Here is a 26,212-nt window from a genome sequence, read left to right as displayed (position 1 = left end):
TATACGAGTATTTTGCTTACATGGGTATATGTGCTACACATTTGTGCCTGGTGCCTGTGGAGGCCAGATGAGGGCATTAGATCTCCTGGAGCTGCCGTGTGGGTGCTAGGAATTGAACCTAGATCTTCTGGAGGAATAGGCAGTTCTCTTTAACCATCTCTCCAGCCAAGGTGTGTGTGTGTGTGTGTGTTTAATGTGTGTGTATGTAAGTATGTATAGTGTGTGTGTAGGTCCGAGTCCAAGGCTGACATTGACTGGGTGCCTTCCTTATTCTCCTTATACGTTGATGCTGGGCCTCTCACTGAATCAAGAGCTCACCATTTCTGCCAGGCTGGTTTGCTCTGGAGATGCTTGCTTCTCCTCTGTGTCTGGGATTGCAGGGTCTGCTCTGTACTGTATGTACATTCTGGGATCCGAATTTCTTTCCCCGTGCTTGTGAGTTGAGCACTTTGCCCACAGAGCCATCTCCCCAGACCTAGAGCCATGCTTGTTTTGATAGCGTTTGGAACACCGTTGCTTTCCCAGCTGACTTGGCTCACACTGGGCCGTTCCCCGTGGTGTTGGATGATTGGCTCCAGATGTTTATGGTTAGATCCAGGACCAGTCTGCTGGCTTTGTGTAAACTGAAGGGCTTGACTTTGAGGTATTTAACTGGGTCCTTTTGGGTTGCTGTACATTATCACGGACCAAGTGCTCACAAACAACAATCTGGAGGCTGGGAAGTCTTATGATAAATGCGCCAGCAAGTTGAGTCCAGCCAGGGCTGCTCTGGGGTTACTGTTTTTATCAGTATCAACCCCACTATGAAACTTTGTGCTTGTGACATAATCACCTCCCAAAGGTCCCATCACCACCTTCCATCATGTAGGAGCAGGATGACAGCATAAGAAGTCTAAGGCATCTAAACCTTCTGATCATTGTTTTTTGATGGTTCTGGTGACTGGAGATTTAAAATGTTTTATTTCATGTGGTAATCTAAAAGAATAGTAGGTATGGTGCCTCCTGTGGAGATGGGAACAGATTCCCACATGCTGCGGCTTAAAGCAACAGAAATCTATTCTTGGGCAGTTGCGGCAGCCTGAGGTAAGAACCTTGATTGTATGTCGGTAGGGTTGGGTGAGCGTAGGAGATAGGCTTCTTTTCTAAGGTCTCATGGCTGCTTGCTTTCCTTAGCTTGTGGTCTCTTCCTCATCTTCAGAGTGTAGAATCCCCATCTGCCTCTGCCATCAGAGCCTTCTCATTTTACCAACATTCCTTCTCACAGATGAGAACACCAGTGATCACACTGAGCCCACCTGGAGCAGCCATTCAAGTCCCTGAACACTAGGTCCTTGATTACACCCACAGAGCCTTTTGCCACAGGAGAGGCATTCTCTGGTTTCAGGAAGTAGTAGGTGATTGTGTGAGGACCGTTACTCTGGGAACACGGCAGGACTGTAGTGTAGAAATGTCAAATCCTAAGTTGGAAATCATTCAGGGAAAGGCTTGAAGATGTGATGACATATTGCCCTTTTTTAAAAAATTTCTTTCTGGCCGGGCGGTGGTGGCGCACACCTTTAATCCCAGCACTCGGGAGGCAGAGCCAGGCGGATCTCTGTGAGTTCAAGGCCAGCCTGGTCTCCAAAGCGAGTTCCAGGAAAGGCGCAAAGCTACACAGAGAAACCCTGTCTCGAAAAACCAAAAAAAAAAAAAGAAAAAAAAATTTCTTTCTGGGGCTGGAGAAATGGCTCAGAGGTTAAGAGCACTCTGCTCTTCCAGAGGTCTTGAGTTCAATTCCCAGCAACCACGTGGTGGCTCACAACCATCTACAATGAGATCTGATGCCCTCTTCTGGCCTGCAGTCATATATGCTGTATACATAATAAACAAATAAATCTTTAAAAAACAACTTTCTTTAAAAAAATGTTTCTGCCTTTTAAGCCACAGCTGTCTGAATCAGCAACTGCAGCTCTGCTGCTACCAGCAGGGGTGAGGCCGCAAGGGCCACAGCCAGAAGGAATTCTATTCCCTCAGGCTCCGACTCTCGCAGAGCTATTGAGGGACCTTAACTAAACCTCTGTCCCTCTAAAGAACTCAAAGGTTGAGATGAAATTCTGCTCTTCAGAGGCTGAATAGCAAGTAGCTCGCGTCCTCCAAAAAGCCCTCGTGCTTCTCCTCACCCCTCCTTATAGACCCTTTCTCACCTGGCTCCTCCCCACCACTTCCTGTCAGCTAGCGCTGACGCAGCCTCCTGACCGCAGGTGAATTTTATTTAATCAAACACATCTTTGCATCATTAGACAAATGTTCCAGAGCATAAACAAAAGTAACACACCTTAAAATAATATTCTGCAACAAAGATGTTTTTCAGAACCTAGCGTGGTCACTATGCAGAATAAATAAATCGTGTCACATTGGGTAGAGGATGTGCATCCCCACAGATGGTCAGGTACAGGGAGCATGGGCGAGCATGAGCGAGCATGAGCAAGCATGAGCAAGGCTTGTCAACAGCTGGCACCGGTGGAGACCTGGGAGACAGTTGCAGTCACTACTGCTGAGATGGTGCTGGAGCCTTTGATCTGGTGCTTGAGTGGAGCCAGCTGAGAGCATGGTCCTCTCTCAGGGCTATAAGCCTCTTGTCTCTCCCACCAGAGCATCTAAGTTTAGCTCGTCTCTGTCCTTTCTGTCTCTCTGTCTCTCTCTCTCCCCCAACTCTCTCTGTCTCTCTCAGCTGGGTATGGTACACACCTTTAATCCCATCACTCTAAAGGCAGAGGCAGGTGGATCTCTGTGAGCTGGGAGTCCAACCTGGTCTACAGAGTGAGTTCAGGCAAGCCAGGATGACACAGTGAGATCCTATATCAACAGAAAAACCCCCAGTTTAAAAAAGGCCAGTTCTGTATAATCCAACCTGGCTTCAGACTCGCCTCAATCCTTCTGCCCCAGCCTCCCAAATGCTGGAGTTACAGGAACACAGCATTCTGCCTCTTTAAAATGTATTGTATTGTTTATTTATTTGTGTTTGCATGCATTCGTGCATGCTCCAACTGTGCCACAGTGGGGATGTGGAAGTCAGAAGTACTTGCAGGAGTCAGTTCTCTCCTCCCATTGTGACCTTTGAACTGAGGTCATCAGGCTTGGTGGCAGACACCTTTATCTGTGTAAGGCAGGTTTGGTATCTTACCCAAGTCAATGCCTCTGGACTGCCCCAAATGAACCAGCCCAACCCAGCCCCAGGTCCCTGCACAGATCTTCACCATTCCTAAGGCCTTGTGTATTATACTCTCCATCTGAATCTGGAGAGTAGTTCCATAGTCGGTAAGCCAGCAGTGGTGGGGTTTCTGTGTCAAACATCAGCAGGCCCCAGAGTACAGTGGAGCTTGCAGACTTTGGGGGCAGCCGTCACTGACTGTGACATTTTGGGCAAAGGGACCGAGCAGGAAAGAAACCTTTTCCTGTCTGTTCAAAGGGGATTCACCAAGACAGTCCCTACAGGGCCATCCTGAGAACAGGCAATGGCACAGGTGAGTGTGTGTCTTCCGAGTTCATCAGCTTCCACAGGCTGCTTGCTTCTGGCTGAAGTCCCGAGTCCTGCCGTGAGGAACTTGACTTGCTCAAGCCCGCCTCTCTGTTCAGTCCAGGCTCTGCGTACAGCCTGTCTGCCAAGGATCCACCCCACTGCTCCCCTCCATCTCTCTCAGCCCCCACTAATTGTCCTCACTGTAGCTGTTCCTGTCCACAAAGCCTCCATTTATCTTCCATCCCTGCCTGGGTCAGTTGTCTCCGTATTTCTGCCCCACAGCACTGGGGTAACACTCACTGCTTTTTGTATTTGTATTGCTGCTTTCTGACCTTTGTCTCTGCCTGGCAGACTCCAAGTTTTGGGGACACGGGTTGTGTTTCCCCCATGTTGTTTCCAAAGACCTGGATGGATGCTAGGTGTAGACCAGCAGCTCGTCAGTACTACTCACAGGACATGTCTTGGTCAGAAACTTTTCCAGCTCCATCATAGGCTTTATTTATTGCTTTTGTATGTGCAAGTGTGCATACATGTTTGTATGTTTATGCTCATGTGTATGTTGAGTGTACATGTGTAGGTAGAGGCCAGAGGTCTGTGGGTGTCCTACATCAGGAGCCGTCTACTGTGGTTTTGAGACAGGGACTCTCACTGGCCTGAGGCTTGCTGGTTAGGACAGGCTGTCTGCCAGCGAGCCCTAGGATCCGCCTGTCCTTTCTCCCCAGTGCTGAGAGTACAAGCATGGCTTATTGATTGAGTGCTGGGGGTCGAACTTGGGTCCTCACTTGCATGGATAGTCTCCCCAGCCTGGTGTCACCCCCGGCTTTGTTCTGTCCATTTAAATCACTGGACTTTTGTGTGCAGGGATGGTGTGTAAGTATAAGAAAATGGAATGTAAATTTGTTGCCTCAAGTTTTATTGGTATAGAAATCAATTATTAAAGGTTCTTTTTAAGTAATTTTTGTTTTGGTTTTAGCGGGGACAGACTTGATTCATGGTGTAAGCTATGTTAACCTTTTACGGTCATGGGACAAGTTATCTTGTCCATTTTTTTCATCTCAATTTGGTTATTGCTTTGGATGTTTTATGTAGTTCAGTTTTGGTTAGTCTGCTTTGTCCGTGGAGGTCAGAGGGCAGCTTTCCTCAGTGTTTTCTTCTTTCACTGTAGATCCCAGGGATTGAGCTTTGGTCATCAGCCTTGTGTGGCAAAGCTTTTACCCACTGAGCCATCAAGCGGGCCCCGGCTAGACTTTGTAATCGTAGTTGATCGTGATACTAAGTTTTGTGTTTGAAGGCAGCTCAGTTTCTTCTTTTTTAAAGAAAACTTCTGACTCTAGTGTTGCAGTGAGTCACAAAGGGTTGAAAGTGTCTCTGAGCGACAGTCTGTGGTACTGAAAGCCCCAGATGCAGCCTCGTTCAGGTGGATTCACGTTAAGCCCTTCCAAGCCTCCATCCATCATTGTTCCATGTTCTCCCTTCTGAGCAGATCTGTTGCTCATCGACTCCAGACACACTCTGGGCACTTCCAGGATCCCAGTGTGGTTGAATCGAGCATCACTTGGAGTAGCTCAGCTAAGCAAATGGTTGTGATTGTAATAATCTTCATTATTTCTTTTAAAGATGTGGCTCCTTCCTAACAAAACATGGCATGTCTGTCCTCAGTCACGGCTTTGTTTCTGTCGTAAGAATTTTATCTTGACTTGCTGTTTAATCAGTGATTATTTAGAAAGAGGACCTTTGCTCCAGCTGCTCCTGGGCTACTGGAGACAGAGCTTTGCAGCACGTGACAAAGTCTGCAGCCCGACAGAGCAGACTCAGTGTGCAGTTGTTTGCTGCCGAGCTGAGGGTCCACCTCTCCCATACTGTATGCTTTCAGAGTATTATCACTGACTTCTTATTAATTTTTAACTTTTCATTTCCCTGGACTTCCTCCTCTCCCTCTCTCTCTCTCTCTCTGTCTGTCTGTCATGGATATTTTCAAAAACAAGTAGTAGTTCTAAGTTGCTTCATTCTTTTGAGGAATCATTTTCTTTTTCTTTTTTTTTTTTTTTTTGCATCTGTGGTTTTGCTTTTTTATAAATAAAAATTTTAATCTAAAAGACCTTGCATGTGAATTAGATTGATAGTCCCACCCTTAGAATCTTAAAACTGTAATCCGTGTGTGTGTGTCATGACATGGTACTACCGTGCGGGTCAGAGGACCTGTGTGTGACCTCCCTCCACCTTGTTTGAGACTCGCTGTGGATGGCAAGCTCTAGCTGGCCTGAGACCTTCTGGACAGTGTTCTTTGTCTTCCTTCTTCTGACTCTTCATAGGTTCTAGGCACCAGAACTCAGACTCTCACATTTCACCCGACTCTTCGTGGGTTCTAGGCATCAGAACTCAGACTCTCACATTTCACCCGACTCTTTGTGGGTTCTAGGCACCAGAACTCAGATGCTCATATTTCACCCGACTCTTCATGGGTTCTAGGCATCAGAACTCAGACTCTCACGTTTGAATGGCAAACCCTTTACAGGCATGAGCCACCACACCCTGCTCACTCAAACATTCTTAGTGCTGACAGCTGGTTGTAATCAATGAAAGTCTCACGTCTAAGGGAACATGCCTGTAATCTCAGCACTTGGGAGGCTGAGAAAAATCTTTTTTTCCCCTTATCAACGTAGGTGTAGTGATTAAGGGTCTATAGAGTGAGTTAATAATAGACAGGTACACAAAGATAAACATGCTTGTACACATGTGGGTGATACCCCAGCAGGAGCAGCACTGGGGGAGTAAATAAATGCTGGCATCTCAAAGTGGGAAGAGAATTCAGGAGGTTGAGGCAGAAGGGTCCCTGTCTCAATAAAATAAAAAATAACCACAATAATAAAGCTCACACAAAGCAGAAGGCTTTTTAAAAAGTACTTGGGACAGCATGACAGTTTTAACTTCTACAGACACGAGCCCTCACTAAAGCAGAGGGGTTTATAACAAATAAAATAGAAGCATTATTACAAGGACTAAAGCTTGGAGATGCCTTCCTTAGAATCAAGGATCCCTGAGGCAAGCGAGAAATGTTTCTTTCAAGGTCTGGAAGGGACTGAGGAGACTTGAGGTGGAAAGGTGTTTACTTTGTGAGCATGAGGCCCCAAGTTTGCTTCCTGGAAGCCACATCAAAAAAGCAGGGCGTGGCTGTGGCGAGTGGAGGGTCACACTTCTCATCCTCGCATTGGGAAGGCAGAAACAGGATTCCTGGCGCTCACTGGCCAGCCGGTCTAAACTGACCCGTGTGCTCTGGGTGACTTGGTGTGGTGTGTAGCTAAAACAGTCATGGAAGGCACCCATAGTGTGTCAGCTCAGCCTTCATGGGATGAAGTACAAAATCCATGTCATTCTGTTGTTCCTTTCTTTCATTTAATTGTGTCCTCTATTTGAGGTGGGATAACGGTCCCCCTGTGTCAGGGCACTCTGCTGCCTTAGCTCACCGGCAGATTAGCCCCACACACAGCTGCCATTTCAGCATTAGCTTTTCTAATATGCTGTTTGGGGTTTTGGTTTGTTTTTTTTTTTTCCCAAAACAGGGTTTTTCTGTGTAGCTGTGGCTGTCCTGGAACTCACTCTGTAGACCAGGCTGGCCTTGAACTCAGAGAGATCCACCTGCCTCTGCCTTTCCAGTGCTGGGACTAAAGGCGTGCGCCACCACTGCCTGGCTGTATGTTTTTATTTAGACGGCTTTGTTAAGAAATTCATATTAATTCTTTTATTGTCCCATATTATATAGTATGTGTTTGTGAGTGTGGGGGCTCACATGTGTGGGTCAGAGGGTCCAGGAGTAGAACACAGGTCATTAGGCTTTGGTGGCAGGTTCTTCTCCGCTCTGAGCTGTCCTGCACACCCCTAAATCAACTTTGAAGTGTACACCATGCAGTGTACACACCATTCTTAGTGTGTCTGCCGAGTGGTGGCAGAGCACCACTGTCCAGCTTGAGGACATTTCATTGCCCCCCAGAGCAGCCCTCACCAGTAGGTACTCACTTGGTGCCGCCTCCGTTTCTGTTTCTGTAGTTTTCTGTAGTCTAGACAGTCCATAAACTACACATGGGATTGTACTGTGTGCTGTTTTGTGGTTAAGTCTTTTCACTTCGTTTTTCTTCAGGGTTCATGCATGTTGCAGCAGGTACTGGTGCTTCATTTCTCTTTCGAAATGAACTTTGAATTCCGGAATAGTTGGATATTTACAGAAAACTGAAAAGCAAGTGGGGAAGCTTCCCATGCACACCAGACCCAGTCCTCTGTTGCTACAGGTGATTTAGTAGGGTGCATTCAGCATACAACGAACCAGCGTTGTTTGTACTTTTTTGTTTGTTTTTCAAGACAGGGTTTCTCTGTATAACAGTCCTTGCTGTCCTGGAACTCTGTTAGTAGGTAAAGCTAGCCTCGAACTCAGAGAGATCCGCCTGCCTCTGCCTCCTGAGTGCTGGGGTTAAAGTTTACTTATATTTTCTACTAAACTAAAGCACATGCTTGATTCAAAAGTCCTTCATGCTCGCCAGCTTCTGTCCGGGATCCTGTCCCGGACCCTGCACTGTGCACCATTGTGGTTTCTGCTCCGGTGCCGGTGGTGAAGCTCTTTTCGACTCTCATTGGTTTTGATGACCTGGGCGGTTTTTAGCAGTGGTGAATATTATGTAGACCATCTTAGTTGGGACTTAACTCAGGTTTCTCTCCTGGTTAGCCTGAGTTTATAAATTTGAGAGAAAAGGTCACAGTCATTGTTCATCTCAAGTGGACACTTGTAGCACGAATTGTTAGAAGGTCTTATTAGTAAAATCAAACCTGAAGCCAGGTATTGGAGTGAATGCTGGAAGATCAGAGAAGCAGAACAAGCCACAGCTACCTCACCTTGCCAGTTCCTCAGCTGATCCTGTTTCCTCAGACTGGAAGCCTCTGAGTCCTCATCCAAATGAGCTCAGCTGAACTGCTGCTCGAAAGCCTAAAAGCTTAACCAGCCTCTAGTTCCTGGTCCTCACACCTTATATACCTTTCTGCTTCCTGCCATCACTTCCTGGGATTAAAGGCGTGAGTCACCATGCCTGGCTGTTTCCAGCGTGGCTTTGAACTCAGAGATCTGGATGGATCTCTGCCTCCCAAGTGATAGGATTAAAGGCGTGTGTGCCACCATTTTCTGGCCTCTATGTCTATCTAGTGGCTGTTCTGTTCTCTGACCCCAGATAAGTTTATTAGGGTGCACAATATTTTGGGGAACACAATACCACCACAGACACTGCTGTCAGCATGACTTGCCACTCATAGCAGCCCTGGTCTGGGTGAAGGGGGACTGCTCGCTGTGGAGCTCCATGCCTTGCCTCCCACTGCCCGCCAGAAGGAGGTCACTGCAGGGCTGCAGGAAGGGGGTCACTGCAGGACTGCAGAGGTGGCTCAGCAGTCAGGAATGCTGCTTCTCTTGCGGAGCTTCCTCAGCACTGGCCATGAAGATGTCTGCACTGCCTTGTTTAGTCATGTGGACTTGAGGCTATGTATTTTGTACCTTAGGGTATAATCTCAATCTCTCTCCCTCCCCCTGTCATACACACACACACACACACACACACACACACACACACACACACACACACACGCTTTGATTATTTATTCTTTTTCTTTTATGTGTGTGGTTGTTTTGCGATCCACAATGTGTCTGTGATCCACATGTGTGCAGTGCCCCAGGAGGCCAGAAGAGTTGTGAGCAACCATGTGGGTGCTGAGAATAGAACCCAAAGACTCTGGAAGAACAGCCAGTGGTCTCTGAGCCATCCCCCAAGCCTCTGTAGTCTCTTTTTAAAGGTTTATTTTAATTATGCATATATGATGTGCCTGTGTGGGTATGTGCACGTGTATGTGTCTATGTTAATTGTGTGTATATGATGTGCCTGTGTGGGTATGTACACATGTATGTGTATATGTTATGTGTATATGATGTGCCTGTGTGGGTATGTACACATGTATGTGTATATGTTATGTGTATATGATGTGCCTGTGTGTGGGTATGTGCACATGTGAGTGCAGGTTCTGCTGAATCCAGAAGAGGGCTTCAGACATCTTGGAGTTGGAGTTTGAAGTGACCCTGAGCTGTTGGTCATGGGTACTGGGCATCACACTCAGTGTCTCTGCCAGGACAGTATGCTCTTCACCGCTGAGCTGTCCCTTCAGCCTCCTTAGGGCATCTGTTTTAGGGTACAATTTAGCACCACTTTATTTTGCTGTTCAAAGTGTGTCTCTGTGGTGATATTGTGTTCCCCAATATATCGTGTACCCTAATAAACTTACCTGGGGTCAGAGAACAGAACAGCCACTAGATAGACATAGAGGTCAGAAAATGGTGGCACACACCTTTAATCCTAGCCTTCTGGAGGCAGAGATCCATCTGAATCTCTGTGAGTTCAAAGCCATACTGGAAACAGCCAGGCATGGTGACACAGGCCTTTAATCCCAGGAAGTGATGGCAGGAAGCAGAAAGGTATATAAGGTGTGAGGACCAGGAACTAGAGGCTAGTTAAGCTTTTAGGCTTTGAACAGCAGTTCAGCTGAGATCCATTTGGATGAGGAATCAGAGGCTTCCAGTCTGAGGAAACAGGATCAGCTGAGGAACTGGCGAGGTGAGGTAGCTGTGGCTTGTTCTGCTTCTCTGATCTTCCAGCGTTGACCCCAGTATGTGGCTCCAGGTTTGTTTTTATTAATAAGACCTTTTAAGATTCATGCTACAGTGTCTCCCTTGTTCATCATAGAGAAAACGGCATAAAAAGTGAGAGTGTCAACTATTTAGGTGACAGGTGACACACGGATGTACTTGAATTTGTATGTAACTAAACATTTGGTCAGAACTGAAATTCTAACAAATAAAGTGCTTGAGCTTTTTCATTTTTGCTCCCCCCTCCTCTTATTATTAAATTGAAATCTTGAAGATTTTTAATTTGGAAAAGTAATCTGGTGATCAGATTTCATTTTACCCAGGAAGTCTAGGTTCACCGAAAGAGGAGGCAGTTGGGGCTGGTGAGATCATCAGGTGAAGGCACTTGCTGCCGAGCCTGATGGAGATGTGAATTCTGTCCTCGGAACCCACAAGGTGGAAGGAGAGAACCAGTTCCTGCAAGTTGTCCTCTGACCTCCACACACGTACTGGGGCATGCCAAATGATAAGATGCAGAGGGAGGGAGGAGCTTTTTTTGGGGGGTGTCTGTTTTCAGTGTCCTCAGACAGTCGCATGGGGAGTGTCCGTAGTACGTGTTACACAGGGAGGTTCTGATGGACAGGGCAGGAGTTAAATACCTGCCCAAGAATTACTGCTAATTTGAATTTGTAACTTTGGCTTCTGAGGTAGGATTCAGAATCTGCCTGTATTTGAACGAGTCTCAGCATTAACTTTTAAATGACCTTTGCTTGTGTATGGTTATAAGTCCACATGCTCCTGTCAGCCAGCTTCAGCATTTACTGCTTCTGCCTATCAGTTGCTTTGAAGAGCTTTGGGGAACTCATTCCATATAAGGTGGCAACTTTCTGAAAAATAGCACACTGTTGCCGAGTGAGGTGTGGCTTTAGATTATTCTGTGGGTCCAAATCCGATGTCTGCGGTCAGACTGGGAAAGCGGCCTTTCCTCTTTGAAGCATATGGTACATCTCAAAAATGGGGTTAGTGTCTGCGTGGGCAGATAGTTGGATGACTAGCTAGGATCATGTGTGTAGAGGTGAGGTGAGAGAGTCTCTCCTGTCTTTATTTGTCCCATCTGCAAGTGTGAGCCAGGGCCTGTTCTGGATAGAGCGTGGAAGCGAGGACTCTACCAGACATGGACGGACCAGTGAAAGGCCTGTCGACTTGTGCTCAGACAAGCCCCTGGGTTAGGTTAATTCTCTATGGCTGTGCCCACAAACCAAGAGGCTTTAAGCAACATGTTCTCTCCCATTGCTGTAGCACTCCAGTCTTGACTTTGCAGTGATGTGCCTTTGTCCAGACTTCCCTCTTTAAAAAGGTACCAGTCAGAGTTAGAGTCACATCTATAGGTACCGGTGACGTTAGTACTGGTGACGCCGTAGAGCGGTTAACCAAAATGAGGCCACAGGGGCCTCGTTCCAGAGGTAACGAGCCCTGAAGTGTGTTCTAGTTGAAGGGTATTTAGTGGGGATTCGGTTGAGAGTGATGAGGGATAAGGCTGGAACGCTTGATAGTAGCCTTGGACCTCATTAAATTCTGTGGATTTCTCCTCTCCTCCCAACAAGCCAGAGAAAAGCTAAAGATTGTTTTCTTTTTTTGGTTTTTCAAGACGGGGTTTCTCTGTGTAGCTTTGGTGCCTTTCCTGGAACTCACTTTGTAGCCCAGGCTGGCCTCGAACTCACAGAGATCTGCCTGCCTGCCTGCCTCTGCCTCCCGAGTGCTGGGATTAAAGGCGTGCGCCACATCCACCCGGCCTGAAGCTACTAAAGGTTTTTTTTTTTTTGGTTTTTTTTTTTTTTTTTTTTTTTTTGTGTGTGTGTGTGTGTGTATGAATTTTTTTTTTATTAAGAAATTTTTTATCAAAGGAAAAAAAAAAGTAAATTTTACATACCAATCACAGATCCCCCTCTTCCCTCCTCCCACTCCTTCAGCCTCCCCCCAACCCACCCCCATTCGCTCCTACAAGAGGGTAAGGCCTCCCTTAAGGGGAGTCAGCAGAGCCTGTTACATTCAGTAGAGGCAGGTTCAAGCCCCTCTGGCATCCAACGTGGTGGCAAGAGTTTCCACCTAGAAACTGAGAACCAGACAAGTGCCCGAGATTGCTAGCAACAGTAGCCAGCAGCCAGCAGCCAGCAGCCAGCAGCCAGCAGCCAGCAGCCAGCAGCCAGCAATCAGGCCTCCCTGCGCTCTGATTTCAGATTTAGAATCTCAGAGACTTCTAGTCTGTGATAGGATAGATTTCTGTTTTAAGCTTCTTGTTTTGTGGGAACAGACCTGGGAGATTAAAACATTCCCTTACTCCTCATAAGAAGTATTTTGAACCTAAGCCTGGAGTTGTCTTACCAAAAGGCCTTTTGTTATTGGTTTGTTTTTTTTTTTAAATTGTGTGTGTGTGTTCATCCGCTACACTATGCAAATTTCAAGTTGTTAGCATTATAGTAAAGCCAGGCATGGTGGCACAGGTCTAATCCCAGCACTTGGGAGGCTAAGGCAAAAGAATCCTGAGTCCCAGGCTAGTCTGAGCCATATATAGGAGACTCAAACAACAAACAAACTAATAGGAAAAAGAAACAAGAGGCTGGAGAGAGGGTTCAGAGTTAAGAGCACAGGCTGCTCTTCTGGAGGACCGGGGTTCAATTCCCAGCACCCATGTCCAAAGGTTAAGAAGGACCTGGACTCCTTAGAAAATGTGGTGGGCCTATCATAGAAAACAAATACTGTGAAGGGGAGGGATTCCACTGGGTCTTGTCCCAAACCTGGCCGTGTCTCAGCAGCGTGCTCAGCTTTCTGAAAGCGAGTGGCTTTCTCTCTTCCACCAATTCCCAGGTCATTGCTGCATGTTGCTCTCCTGTGGCTCACTTGCTTCTGTGGCCCGTGTGCTCAAGGGCTGGATCAGGTGCTACCAGGTTCCTGCTCCTTACTCGGGGATGGAACCACACGCTCCCATTATTCCAAATGGAGCAGCAGTACAAATGAGTCGGAAGTGATAGTGGGCCATTGAATGTTTTCATTGACAAATGTAATCCTCTGCTTACCGCAGGCCTTCTACCCTCTGAATCAGGAATCTCCAGAAATACATTGGGATAGAAGCTATGCACAAAACAGGACAGAGTATGCGTTTTGATGGTGTGTGTGTGTGGGGGGGGACTTATTCCACAGTCCAGAGTATTCTGTGCAGCTGGTGCAGGTGGATTCTTAGGAAAGGGATGTGCATAGTCCAAGCCAAGTGGAGTCCTGGATTGCTGAACGATTCCCTGTGCTTGCCTGTCTCACTTCTTCAGGGAGAACCTTCAGTATAAGAGAGACACACTGTTTTCTTGGCATGCCTTATTTCTTCAAACGATTTCTGAAAGTCAGTATAACTTCTCTAATTCATGTTGGGTTTTCTTGGTTGTTGGTGGTTTTACTTTTTCCCAACTTGAAAAGTGCACACTCACAGTAGAAAATTGGGAGAGTGGTAAAGGTGGGAGGGACAAGTTTTTCTTTCTCCTGGAGTAATTCTGTTATGGGACTCAGTTTCTCCCTCTCTCCTCTCCTCCTCTCTTCCTCCCCTCCTCTCTCCTCCTCTCTCTCTGGTTTTTCAAGACAGGGTTTCTCCGTGTAGCCCTGGCTGGCCTCGAACTCACAGAGATCCTCCTGCCTCTGCCTCCCAAGTGCTGGGATTAAAGGTGTGTGCCACCACTGCCTGGCCAGGGACTCAGTTTCTTAGCATGGCAGGCATGTTGTACTTTATGCTCTGTTATGTTTTAAATTGAACCATAATTCATAGACTATAAAATTCACCCTGTAGAGTGCACGATACAGTGGCTTTTTTAGAGTGTCCACAGGGTCAGAAACATGACCATTAATTTCACAATATTTTCATTGCCCCCTAAAACAACCTGTGGGTGTTACAATTGCCTCTTTGCTTGCTAGCTAGCCTCTTCCTTGAACTTAGAAATACTAGCCGACCTATTTTTTTTTTGTAGATTACCTGTTCTGGATATTTAATGGAAATAGTTATTCCATGTGTGGACTTGAATGCCCAGCTTTATTGTTGGGTTTGGTGTTTTAGACAAGGTCCTCCTATGTAACCAGGGTAGTTTGGTGTTTGCAGTCCTCCTGCCTCAGTCTCTAGAGTCTCCAACTTATAGGTACACCATCAGCATGCTCACGTTGGCATCTCTCAGCATAGTATTTTCAAGGTGCCATATTTTAACATGTACTTCACTTATGTGAATATACCGAGTATAGTCTGTCCATTGGTCGTAGCAGCTGTAAGCTGTGTGAGTGCCCCTGGGAAGAGTGTGTGCATGTTTGTGGTGGGTAGAGATTTTCAGAGTTTTGAAGGGTATGTACCTAATGAGTGGGACTGGTGAGGCATGTGGTAGCTTTCCAAGGAACTATCAGACTGATTTCCAAAATGACTGGACTAGTTTATATTCCTACTAGCAGTGTTTGAATGATACAGGAAAAATTGGAGTTCTTTAAACACCCCATATACACATCCCTCATCACATACATGGTTTGCAAATATCCCTTTCTGTGGCTGTTTTCATTTTCTTGAAGCATTCTGTGAAGCCTCGGGGTCATTACTTGGGATTGAATCAAGGGGTTCAAACTCGCTGGACAGACGCCCTCTTTTTATTGTCGCTGTGTGACGGGATCTCTCTTCAGTTCTCTGGGTTAGCCAACTATGTGTCATCAGGCCCAGCTGAAGCACAAAAGTTTTAACATTTTAAAAATGTTCTTGGCCTCTTTAACTGTTTATAATGATTGTCAATTACCCTGTTTTCTGTGTGGTTTGTAATTATCTAAACCAGTCCACATCGCTGCCTATGAGAGAGATTTTTAGCCTCATTCTAGCAATTGACCCGTCAATGAACATGTCTGTGCATAGATTTTCACTCACATTCCAGGTGATTTCTTTAATGTTGACTAAACAGAAATGAAGCTAGTGCGTCAAAGATAAAGAATAGCTTCTCTCCATTTTGCCCAGGCTGCCTTCGAACCCTCTATTCTCTTGACTCAGCCTTCTGAAAGCTGTAATCAGCTGGAATCACAGAAGTACATCACCACATATCTATCTAAAATCCTCTGTGTGTGTGTGTGTGTGTGTCTGTCTGTCTGTCTTTGAAACAGTCTCATTCTGTAGTCCAGGCTAACCATTGAACTCACAACAATCCTCCTGCCTTAGCCTTCTGGAACAACAGGCACGAACCACTGTACCTAGCTTGAAGGATTTCCTGTGGCCTCTTTGAGTGCCCCCTGTGTATCGGCTCTGACGTTTATTAGCTGAGATCGGTGCTTTTTTTTTTTTTTTACAGCGGGAGCTGCTGTGATTTTCCTAACTGCTGGTGCACCAAATTGTGCGTTTGCTGGTCTGGCGCTCTTAACTGTACTCGTTAGATGCCACACTGAAACCCTCTTATGCTAAGCTCAGTCCTAACATGAAGGGGAGACAGTTGTCCTTTTCTTTCGCTTAGTATTCCGGCAAGTTTTAGCACGAGGTGCTCATCTGTGGGCAGCATCCTTAACAGCACTGACTTTGGAGGGCACCTCCTCATCCTTCTATGTTTACTTGTTTGGTGAAGGCCGCAAAGAGGGCTGGAGAAGGTTCAGTGCTTGCCTCGGAAGTGTGGCGGCCTGGGTTTGATCCCCAGAACTGTGCAAAAGGCCACGTGGTGGCGCATGCTTGCGTTCCCAGCACTGGGAGGACACTGGAGGGTCCCTGCGGTTTGCTGTCCTGCCAGCGCCAGCCTAGCCTCACTGATGAGCTCCAGGCCAATGAGAGGCCTGAGGGGGTGCCAGTGCTGAGAGTGGGAGTGGACAGAAGCCCCCACCTCTAACCTAGAAGCTGTCTACAATTGATGACCACGCGCAAATTAAAAATTAGTTTCCTCCATTGGAGTCTCACTGCCCAGTCCAAACCAGTGATGCGCTCAGAATTCTGTGAGAATTGTAACTGGACCGCTTTCCTCCCCACAGTTCTAGAGATTGAGTGAGGGCCTCACGTGCCAGGCAAGTGCTGACTAGACTTTGACCCTGCGTCCTGCCATTCCATTTTCCTCTGGCCATGGTTCCGCTGTACTGTTTAAGGAATAAGTTCATGGGTTCTGAAACTGTTTGATTTGTAGGGTTTTGTTTTTGACAAGGTCTTACCGCGTAGTCCAGTTGGCCCCTAATTCAAAGCCCTCCCAGGCTCAGCTTGTCAGATTCATGTTACAGGTTTGTGCCACCATGCTGGCTGGTTCTAGAATTCTCCAGCCTTTCATCCTTGGCTTTGGGGACTGAGGCCTAGAAGGGCCAGGCTGTCACTGTCCTGTCTCTTGGATTCTCCTGTTGGGGTGGACTGTGGGCTGAAGAAAGAGGTAATAAATAGTAACAGTTGGTTCTGGAGATGTCCTGTGGCCCTCGAAAAGAATAATAGGTTTGTGTTTGTTAACATGGATTATTCAAGGTATCGGCTGGCTGGGGAGCGAGGTGAGGAAGACCACACTTAGGCCAGTTACTTAGAATCCACCCCAGCTCATCATCTGTGAGGGAGACGTCGGGTGCATTTGAGGAGCAGATAAGAGTGTGTGTGAGGGGGTAAAGTGGAACTGGGTGTACAAGTGTGAAAATAAAAGGGGGCTGCTGCCCTGAGTGTGCGTGTAGATGTGTAAACATAAACACTCAGAAATAGTTCTTAAAGAAATGGGGTACAATTCACACCCCATAACATTAACCACCGCGTACAATCAGGTGTTAGTGTATTGCATGACCACCACTCATTTTAGAACCATTTCATTATCCCTGAGAGAAGCTCCGTAACCTTCCAGCGGCTGCTCCCCATTTGCCGCCTCCTGACCCCTGACCTCCACAAACCCTGTTGCTTTTTCTGTGGACTCAGTTTTTTGTGTAAGTGGAATCCAGAGCGATGCTGTGGATTCCTTGTCTGAGGAAGTGGGAGATGGGGGACTTGGAGCTAGTGCTTGGGACCCGAGAGCTTAGCCCAGGGGTTAGATAAAGCCCTTTCCCCTCAGGGCAGCTTAAACTCTGGCGCAGGTGATGGCCCAGCAAGAATTGCACCTATTTTTTGTTGGTGTGTTTATGCTCTGGTTTAGATGGACTTGGAATTAAAGCAGTTTAGTTGATCAGGAGGTTAAAAGAGTTTGGGCTCCCGCTCCTGACAGCTTGGGGAGGGGGAGAGTCACGTGACTATCACTCTTAAGCCTCCCTGCCAGTTCATCTAGCTGTGAAATGAGATGCTGTTACTTTCTGGAAGTGTGTGGTGTGAGTGATGGACAGAGTGCTTCCAGACAGCACAATTCATAACCAAAGACAGCTGCTGCATTGGAGAGAATGGTATATGCAAAACAGGATGAGCGGGTCACACAGGGACTGCCCAGGACTTGTTAGGGATTTAGTCAAGGGTGTGACTTGTTCACTCAGCTTTTTCAAGCCAGCATGGCTCAGCTCTGCCCAGTGGAAACATGGATGCTCCAGATGCCCTTTCACATGACCATAAAGATGGTGGGCGGGGGTTTGGGAGAGGTGACTGCCCTTCTGCCTCTAATCACATGACTGAATAAATGCTAAAGTGCCTCCTCCTTACCTGGTTAGAGGGTCTAATTAGTGAAAGTTACAGTTTCCAGAAGGCATGCTTTTGCTCTAATGACTCCACATTGGATGTCTGTGTGAGCCCAGGAGGGCTTTCCTGGTGATAGGGATTGCTGTGCAGCCGATGATCTGTGAGTGCAAGCCCTCCTGACCCGGAAGCTGTCCTTAGATGTGCTGTAAGACGTCTTATCCAAAGTGTTGTGTTGGTGATATTTGAGAGAAATAATAAGGCGACACCTTTATTTTGTTTGGTTTGGGTCAGTATTTACTAGAAATGGTGCCTTTTGTCACATAGCTAGTCTTTTCACAGAGATGCAGAACAAAGAAACACACGTGGGGGGTGTCTTACTTAGGGTTTTTATTGCTGCGACAAAACACCATGACCAAAAAGCACATTGGGGAGGAAGGGGTTTATTTGGCTTACACTTCAGCATTGCTGTTTATCACAGAAGGAAGTCAGGACAGGAACTCAAACAGGGCAGGATCTGGAAGCAGGAGCTGATGCAAAGGCCATGGAGGGGTGCTGCTCACTGGCTTGCTTCTCATCACTTGCTCAGCCTACCTTCTTATAGAACCCAGGACCAGCAGCCCAGAGATGGCAACACCCACCATGGGCTAGGGCCTCCCTCAGTGATCTCTGAATGAGAAAATGCCTTACAGCTGGATCAAGGAGGCATTTCCTCAGCTGAGGCTCCTTCCTCTGATGACTTTATAGCTTGTGTCAAGTTGACACACAAAACCACCCAGTACAGGGAGGGGAAAGTAAGAACAAAGTTCCTGGGCCTATTCCTGAGAAAGTGTTGGGTGCATCTGAAGGAAGTTCCTTCCCTTGTCTCCCCATCCCGAGCTCTGCAAAGTGACTTCTAGCGACATGGCTCCCGCCTCCTTTGACACGAGGAATGATCGTGTCTATGGTGAGCCTTCCTAGTGTCTAAAGACTGGCTTCAGTGTTGGAAGGTTGCCAGGTGATAGGTATGTTTGCATGCCCCTGCCTTTTGAGTTGTACTTGAGTTTCACGGCAGTGTGGGTGCTAAAAGTGACCTCAGGCTGTGCTTTCGCATGAATTTGTAACAAGTGTACCTGTTAGCCTAAATCACCATGGATCTTTAATGGAACCGAAGATTAGCTGGCTTTGCACTCAGGACAAAAGCCTCTTTTTTAAAGTCAGGACTTCTCACATAGTGTAGTTTGGCTTCAAACTCTTGACAGTTCTCTTGCCTCAGTCTCCCGAGCACTGGGCGTTACAGCTATGTATCACCACAGTGGACACAGTGCTACTTTGTCTCTTCTTGTTCATCTGTTTCAGTCGTTCTCACTTAGCTAGGCATGGACTAAGCAAATGTAAGCCATGAGCTTGTTTCATAGTACTAGAGCTCAGGACATCTTTGCTTGGAGGAGGGATGAAGGAGAACTGGTGGATATAGATTGGCATGGAGACTGTCGTGCCCAGTGTTGTCCTGCCATGTGAAAAGCTAAAGATCATTTTAGCACAGAAAGCATACAAAGAGGCCGAGTGTGTGTGTTAGGAATTACCTTCCAGACTTAACAGCTAGTGTGATGTGGCGAATAGATTACTGTCACATGCCGGATATCAACGTCACCAAGAGAAGTAATTGTTAGTATAGTGCATGAGAAAAGTTCAGGAAGGAGATGATAAAATGATACTACTTTCAGCCGGGCGGTGGTGGCGCACGCCTTTAATCCCAGCACTCGGGAGGCAGAGCCAGGCGGATCTCTGTGAGTTCGAGGCCAGCCTGGGCTACCAAGTGAGTTCCAGGAAAGGCGCAAAGCTACACAGAGAAACCCTGTCTCGAAAAACCAAAAAAAAAAAAAAAAAAAAAATGATACTGCTTTCATTCATTTCCAGGATCAGTTGTCGGGGATGAGAGGCAGACAGAGAAAAAGACACACTCAGAGAAAAAACAAAAAACAAAAAACACAGAGGCAGACCCTTTACTTGAAAGTATGGCTGGAGCATAGGTGTTGGGATTAAATGTGTGTGTGTGTGTGTGTGTGTGTAGCCATGTTGAAGTATGGACAGCACACATCCGTTATTTGAAACTCCTTCAGGGTTATGTAGCTTCTGGCAGGAAGACAGAGCCAGACTGGAGGCAGGCACTGTGGGCTCATGGTTGAGACAGCATGAGGAGCTGGTAGGAAAGCAGCAGCAACACCAGAGGAAGTTTCGGTAGAGCTGAGGCCGGGGCAGCAGAGGAAGCTGGAGTTACGTGGGTATTTTCAACTGTCTATTGAAATCATCGTGGATGGATAGGAATAAATGGCACTACTAAGTTGAAGAGACACAGGAGGAAACTGCTTTCTTGATGATTGTGATGGTTTCATGAGTGTAGGCATGTTCTGTGGCAAAACTTTTCCTGAGGAGACACAAATACACATCTATTTACCTCAGAGGAAATCCACAACAAACCAAAGTAGAGATACCACCAAAGTCCAACTTGGTGAACCAAGGAGTTTTATTGAGGCTACTTATAGGAACATATATGGGTTGGTTACAGGAGCAAAAATGACTCAAAGATGGCCGTATCACCAAAGCCCACCCTAGAATGGGTGACAGCTCACAAAGCTGGGGACCTGGAGATCACTGCACAGCCTGCAGGCAGCTCAACAGGTTGGAGAGGGTCCTGTCCAGTTCCCCCGTTGATCAACTCCTTTGAGGCACCTCTGCTGGTTTCTGCTTCTTCCAGGTAGCTGGTCTAGTCATCTTTGCAGCTCAGCTCTCCTGCATCTGCGGCTTTTTATTGTTTACTCTGGCAGGGAGGGGCCTAGTGAATGTGGTCAGTTTCAGGGACTTCCTTAAACTGTTTTGAGTTGTTTACCTTCCTATGCTTAAGGAGCGTCCTCCATGATGGAATGTTTTGGTCTCAGAGGAAACTGTTATACAACAATGCCGAATATCAGAATATATCAAATTTTGTGTCATTTGCTGAACTTCAGTAAGACTCAACAGCTTTGTTGAGCTGGAGTTCATGTCCTCTGCAGTCCACCATTTGACGTGCACGGGGCACTGGTTTTTAGTGTGTCACGGTTAATTTCCAACCACCACTGCGACTTTGGAAAGGTTTTGTAACTCCAGAAAGAAGCTCCAGCAGTTGCTGGCCGCCTCCCCTCCTCCCTCTCAGAAACCAGTTGTCTGCTTTCGGCCTCTGTGGGATTTGGTATTCTAGACGTTCATACAGTGGAATCAGTCAGTGTGCCTGGCTTCAGTCATTTGGCAGAGTATTTTCAAGGTTTATCTATGCTGTGGTGTATGTAAATGCTTCCTTTTAAGACCATGTTTCTTCACTCCTCTGTTGATAGATGTTGAGGTTGTTTGCAGTCTAGGCTGTTGTGAGTGACCTTGACTCTTTACCACCAGGGTCAGGAAAGCCATACCCTTTGTGTTTGTCATCAGACTCTTCCCTTGCTGTCTGTGCTTCCGGGTGAACAACATGAAAGGGAGACCCTTCACATTCAGGTGGTGTCTAAGTCCTAAGCGGAGGAATTCCCACCAAGGCACTGCTTTGATACACTCTTTCTCCTTCTGTTGGGTTTCACCTTCACTGAGCATGGAGAAATGCTTCTAATCCAGCTTGAGTGAGATAAAGTCATTTAAGTATGGATTCTGGTTTGTGAGAGGTTTGTGGAAATACTAGAACTATGTAAGGGATTTGAGGGGAAGGGGATTGATTGAATGAAAAGGAGCTAGGAAGAAGCAAGAGCCAGGGTTAGGCAGTAGATGTGACTGGTAACAGGAACACAGTCTATCTTCTACGTAATGAGGATGAGCCAAAGTGTCAGCCTTAGGAGATGCTGGTGCTCTGGGCGAGTGACTGTTGACCTGAAAAACCATGATCAGACAGGGCCCCATTTCATTTTTGAGGATTTTATTTATTTACTTAATTTTTTTATATTTATTTGTTTTTCGAGACAGGAGTTTCTCGGTGTTGAACAACTCTGGCTGTCTTGAAACTAACTTTGTAGGCCAAGCTGGCCTCGAACTCACAAAGATCTACCTGCCTCTGCCTCCTGAGTGCCAGGATTAAAGGCGTGTGCCACCACCGCCCAGCTATTTACTTAATTTTTGAAACAGGGTCTTTCTATGTAGCTGTGGCTGGCCTGGAACTCCTTATGTATGTCAGGCTGGCCTCAAACTCACTTGTTTCTGCTTCCTGGGTGCTGGGATTAAAGGCACCACTGAACCTGTCCAGGATAATTAGGCCATTGGCAGACTCTGCCCATTCTCTGAGAATGGCGCAGAGAATGAAATCCCCCTGCAGCCTGGATGTAAGATTCTCATGTGGTGCCAGGTTGTGTTGTTAATTTGTTCAAAACTGGATACCAAGACTGATGCTGGACCTCTTTCTTGTAAGGATTACAGTTTTGTTGGTTTCGTCTGATTTTAAAGTTATGTTTATTTGAGTATGATTTATATTCCAAGAAGTTTACCATTTTGAGTGTAGTAGATGGCAGATTTTATACAGTGTACTCAGTAACAAGTAACATCTACTTATTCTTGGGCATACGATGTTTAAGTGAGCCGGGCGGTGGTGGTGTGTGCGCCTTTAATCCCAGTGCTCGGGAGGCAGAGGCAGGTGGATCTCTGTGAGTTCAAGACCAGCCTGGTCTACAAAGCAAGTTCCAGGACAGCTAGGGCTCCACAGAGAAATCCTGTCTTGAGAAAACCAAAACAACAACAACAACAAAAAAGTTTAAGTGTACAAGAAGTTCTGTTTTGAATATGTTAAATCTGATCAAATAATATGCAGTAAAAATTTGAAATACACTTCCTAAACTTCAACTTTTACTTGTGCATGCACGTGTATATGCATTTGTGTGTATGCATTTTGTATGCACGCATGTGTGTATGAACATCATACCCTGTGCAGATGGACCCGTTTGCCAGCGGAGCTTTTGGAGAGCATTGGTTCTGCCTGTTTATTTATCGTGTAGGTTTTACCTCGCAGTCTACAGGCTACAGGACTCAGCTTTCTCTCTGGAGTAATAAAGCTGAGGTAGCAGGAGCGAAACTGAAAGCTGACATATTTAATTACCGAGCAAATTGCTTTTAGAAAGAACTAAGAATGATTAAGTAAACATATTAAATAAGTAATTATCCCTTATTGCCTGCTCCCTCCTCCTCAACCACCCCAATACCTCAGCTTTCAACAGGTCCAAGTTACAGCTACATAGTGAGTTGGAAGCCAGCCTGAGTTGTGAGGCCCTGTCTCAAAAGGAAAAAGAAAGGGCATTCCATTAACAAGTTAGGAGTCAGCCTTCCTTGAAGAGAGCACATTCCCAGACAACTAGTAGGCAGAATCAGAAAGGTTACCACAGAAGGTGAAGTGAAGTATCCTTTGAAGGAAGTAAGGGCTCACGATGAAGTAGGAAATTACCTTTAAAATGTGGCATGCTTCTTAGCAGTTTACTGTGTCCTGGGACCAGCATCTTCAGGGGCTACTTACTGCCTTTCATATTTTGGCAATTAAATTAGTAAGCAATTTGCTGTAAATACATAGAAACTAATTTTGCTTAACATTTCAAGGGGAGAAAAACCTTGGAAGCTAAGGGCAGCTGAAGTTGGCTTATGTGATGTTATAACGGACCTATAGTTACTGTTTTAATAGCTTCTCTGTCAGAATAGCTTACTGCTCCGGAGAGAGAGAGAACAGCTTTGTGTTTACATTTTCCACTCTAGTTCCGACCTAGAAGTGTTCACACCCCCTGATGTGAGCACTTTCATAGCTGCCTGAATGCTGACAGCTACTTCAAGTGTGCTTTCGGTTGCTGTGTGCCTGTGCTTATCTTGTCTTGCTAGAATCAGTAGCGCTAAAAAAGGAAGTTTGGTTTTTTTTAAAGAATCATTTACAGATAAAACTCTTCAACATAGGCCTTGTCTTATGACTTTGAATCCACGGAGGAAGTAAGATGTATGATGCATTCGTGTATGAGAAATAACGTGCAGTTTGCCTTCTGCCTGGAGAGTGGGGTATGCTGAGGGTGGCCGGTGCCCACCAGCAGAGAGCTGAAAGCTGGGGAACAGGCATGGGCAGGCATAGGGGACAGAGGAGCAGTGTGTCCTTGTGGTTCTGTAGTGCAAAGTCCCAGGGAATTCTTCGACTCTTCTCCATCGTGATTACTTGTGATTTGAGACTATATATTCCTGCCCTGGTTAATAACTTGGGAAACTCAAAACTTACAATTTTCTCTCCCCGTCCTGCTAGGTGCTGGATAGTTTACTTGTCCAGTATGGAGTGGTGGAGAGCTGTGAGCAAGGTACCTGTCTTCTGAATTGCTTTCAAATTTATAAAAGGAAGGAAGCAGAAAGAAAACTAACCAATTCTCTCTCTCTCTCCCTAGTGAACACGGACTCCGAAACCGCAGTTGTAAATGTAACCTACTCCAGTAAGGACCAAGCTAGACAGTAAGCAGTCTGAACCTCCTTGTCTGTCTCTAATAACTAGGTTGAGTCCAGTCACTTCTATTTGTGGTCTCTTAAATTGAAGAAGGGCAGGTGGGTCACAAAAGGAAATTTTACTTTGTACGTTTGACTCTGCAATTATGCCTTTTCAATCTGTATGACAAGTGGGAATCTGCATTTGAGGTTTGTTCCACTTTTAATTTATCTTTAACACCATTTGCAGAGTGATGTATAGAGCTAAACTACACCCTATTTGCAAAAAGCCTTGGGCCTGAGTATTTTTTCCAAATTCTGTCATTGCCTCCTTAGCTCTCCTTTGGTGCCTAAGCACACCTTTTATCTGCAGCTGGTAAGTTGACCGCGTGAAACTAACACAGTTCAATCTTAGCATTTGCCTCCCTGAAGTCAGTCACAATTACCCAGCTCACTAAGAGTGAGTGGACATTGAACCTTGCAAAGTGAATACACCTTGCAAACAACAGCTTTTCAGATCAGCTTATGATAATTTTGTAGGTTTGGGGAGAGAGAAAAAGGGACCCACAGAAACTGCCTTTGACCATGAATGCAGGGATGGTTCCGGGTACCTAACAGCCAGCTCTGGGACTGAAAGTCTCACCTCCCTCCAGACAGAGGGCAAGAATGCACTGGTCTTTTCTGTGGGAGAGTTGGAAGGACCCCTTTGGTCATCCTAAGTCCTAAAGGGGGAGTGGGAAATGAACTTTAACAGTGAGAAGTCAGGTTGAACTTGAGGAACAACCTCTTCATGGAGTGGAGGAGTCCCATGCAGATCTTGAAGTGCACTCACATTGGGTGCTGCCTGTCTTCCTGTGCTAGGAGACTTCTGGAAGCCCATGGCAGCCCTGTTGCTGGTACAGTCTAGCCAGCTGGTCCTCAGCTGGAGGAAGAGATTTTTCAAAGACCCCTGCCAAGTGAACGGCTTGATGGCCCCAGAGCAAGTGTCCGGGATGACTGTACACTGAAACTTAGCCAGCCGACTGCCTCTAGACTTAAGGGGGTGAACTTGGTACCCGAACTAAGCCGGGAGAAGCTGAGCAGATCCAGAGTCTGCAGGGTCACAGACTCAGGTGCTAGACTATCTACCAGATGTCAGGAAGGACTTGAGGGGGCAGGGCCATCATTTCCAGTCAGCTGGTAAGAGACCTGTACCTGCAGCACAGCCATCCAGGTGGGTGCCTGGGAGCTTGGAGGTGACTGCCCAGGTTTAGGGTTAGCATTTGTCCCCCAGCCTTACCCAGGATGACAGGACCTGTGACCTGACTTGACAAGGGTCTGCCAGGAGCAAGAACCACGTTTACAGCCCACCCCCTCCCTGAAGGACTTGCCTAGAGCTGTGATTTGACGAATGGAGGACCATCTACGCTGTAGCAGCATCCATGACCTGAGCTTGCAAAGATCTGCCCAGAAGTGTGGAAGGCATCTGAGAGCTAGGGGAGGAGCCCAGAGACACCGGAACCAGCAAAGAAGACTGTACTCAGACTCACGCCCCATCACGCTCTCCCTCCTTTGTTAATACTCCTGTTGGTTTAGCAGGCCGGCTCTGCCCTGCTCTGTTACTGTCTTTGCTCTTTCTCTTCCATTTTCCTTCTCCTTTTTCTCTATTCTTTTTCATTTTCCTTTTGACAGCCCTTTCCAAAGAAGGTGTGCCGCGTGGTTTCCAGGGGCTCCGTGTCTGAGCGTCCTGGGAGTTGGGACTTTTCCAGGTTGTCGGACTGATTATCTTTCTTTATGTTGTTCTTTTCATTATAACTTTAGTCAAAACTGCCCTCTTCCCAAGTTTTCCTTTCTGTTTACTTTTCTTACCACTCCCATCAGAGGGAAAGATATAATTAAGATTAGAGCAGAAATTAATGAAATGGAACGGAAGAAGTAATACAAAGTATCGAAACAGAGCTGGTTCTTTGTAAAGATAAACAAAGTTGACAGATCCTTAGCCAAACTAAGGAAGAGAGAGAAAACCCAAATCAAGACTTCACTGAAAAGGTGGCATCACAACAGATACCATTGAAAT

At 46.4% G+C, this 26,212-nt stretch overlaps 1 protein-coding gene across 1 annotated transcript in view; it reads left to right on the top strand.

Moving 5' to 3' along the window:
• Window positions 1-26,212, top strand: part of Igf2bp3 (insulin like growth factor 2 mRNA binding protein 3) — a 143,684-nt gene that overhangs the window by 68,364 nt on the left and 49,108 nt on the right. The window contains exons 4-5 of the mRNA XM_052720269.1: window positions 23,987-24,038; window positions 24,123-24,186. Of these exons, the coding sequence (XP_052576229.1) occupies window positions 23,987-24,038; window positions 24,123-24,186 (116 nt within the window). The remainder of the gene's footprint in view (window positions 1-23,986; window positions 24,039-24,122; window positions 24,187-26,212) is intronic.

Source organism: Peromyscus californicus, unplaced genomic scaffold (assembly GCF_007827085.1).
Source record: "Peromyscus californicus insignis strain IS unplaced genomic scaffold, ASM782708v3 Scaffold_6__1_contigs__length_162567912, whole genome shotgun sequence".
Taxonomy (NCBI): Eukaryota; Metazoa; Chordata; class Mammalia; order Rodentia; family Cricetidae; genus Peromyscus; species Peromyscus californicus.
Note: the sequence above shows the minus strand (reverse complement) of the source record. Positions and strands in the feature narration are given on the sequence as shown.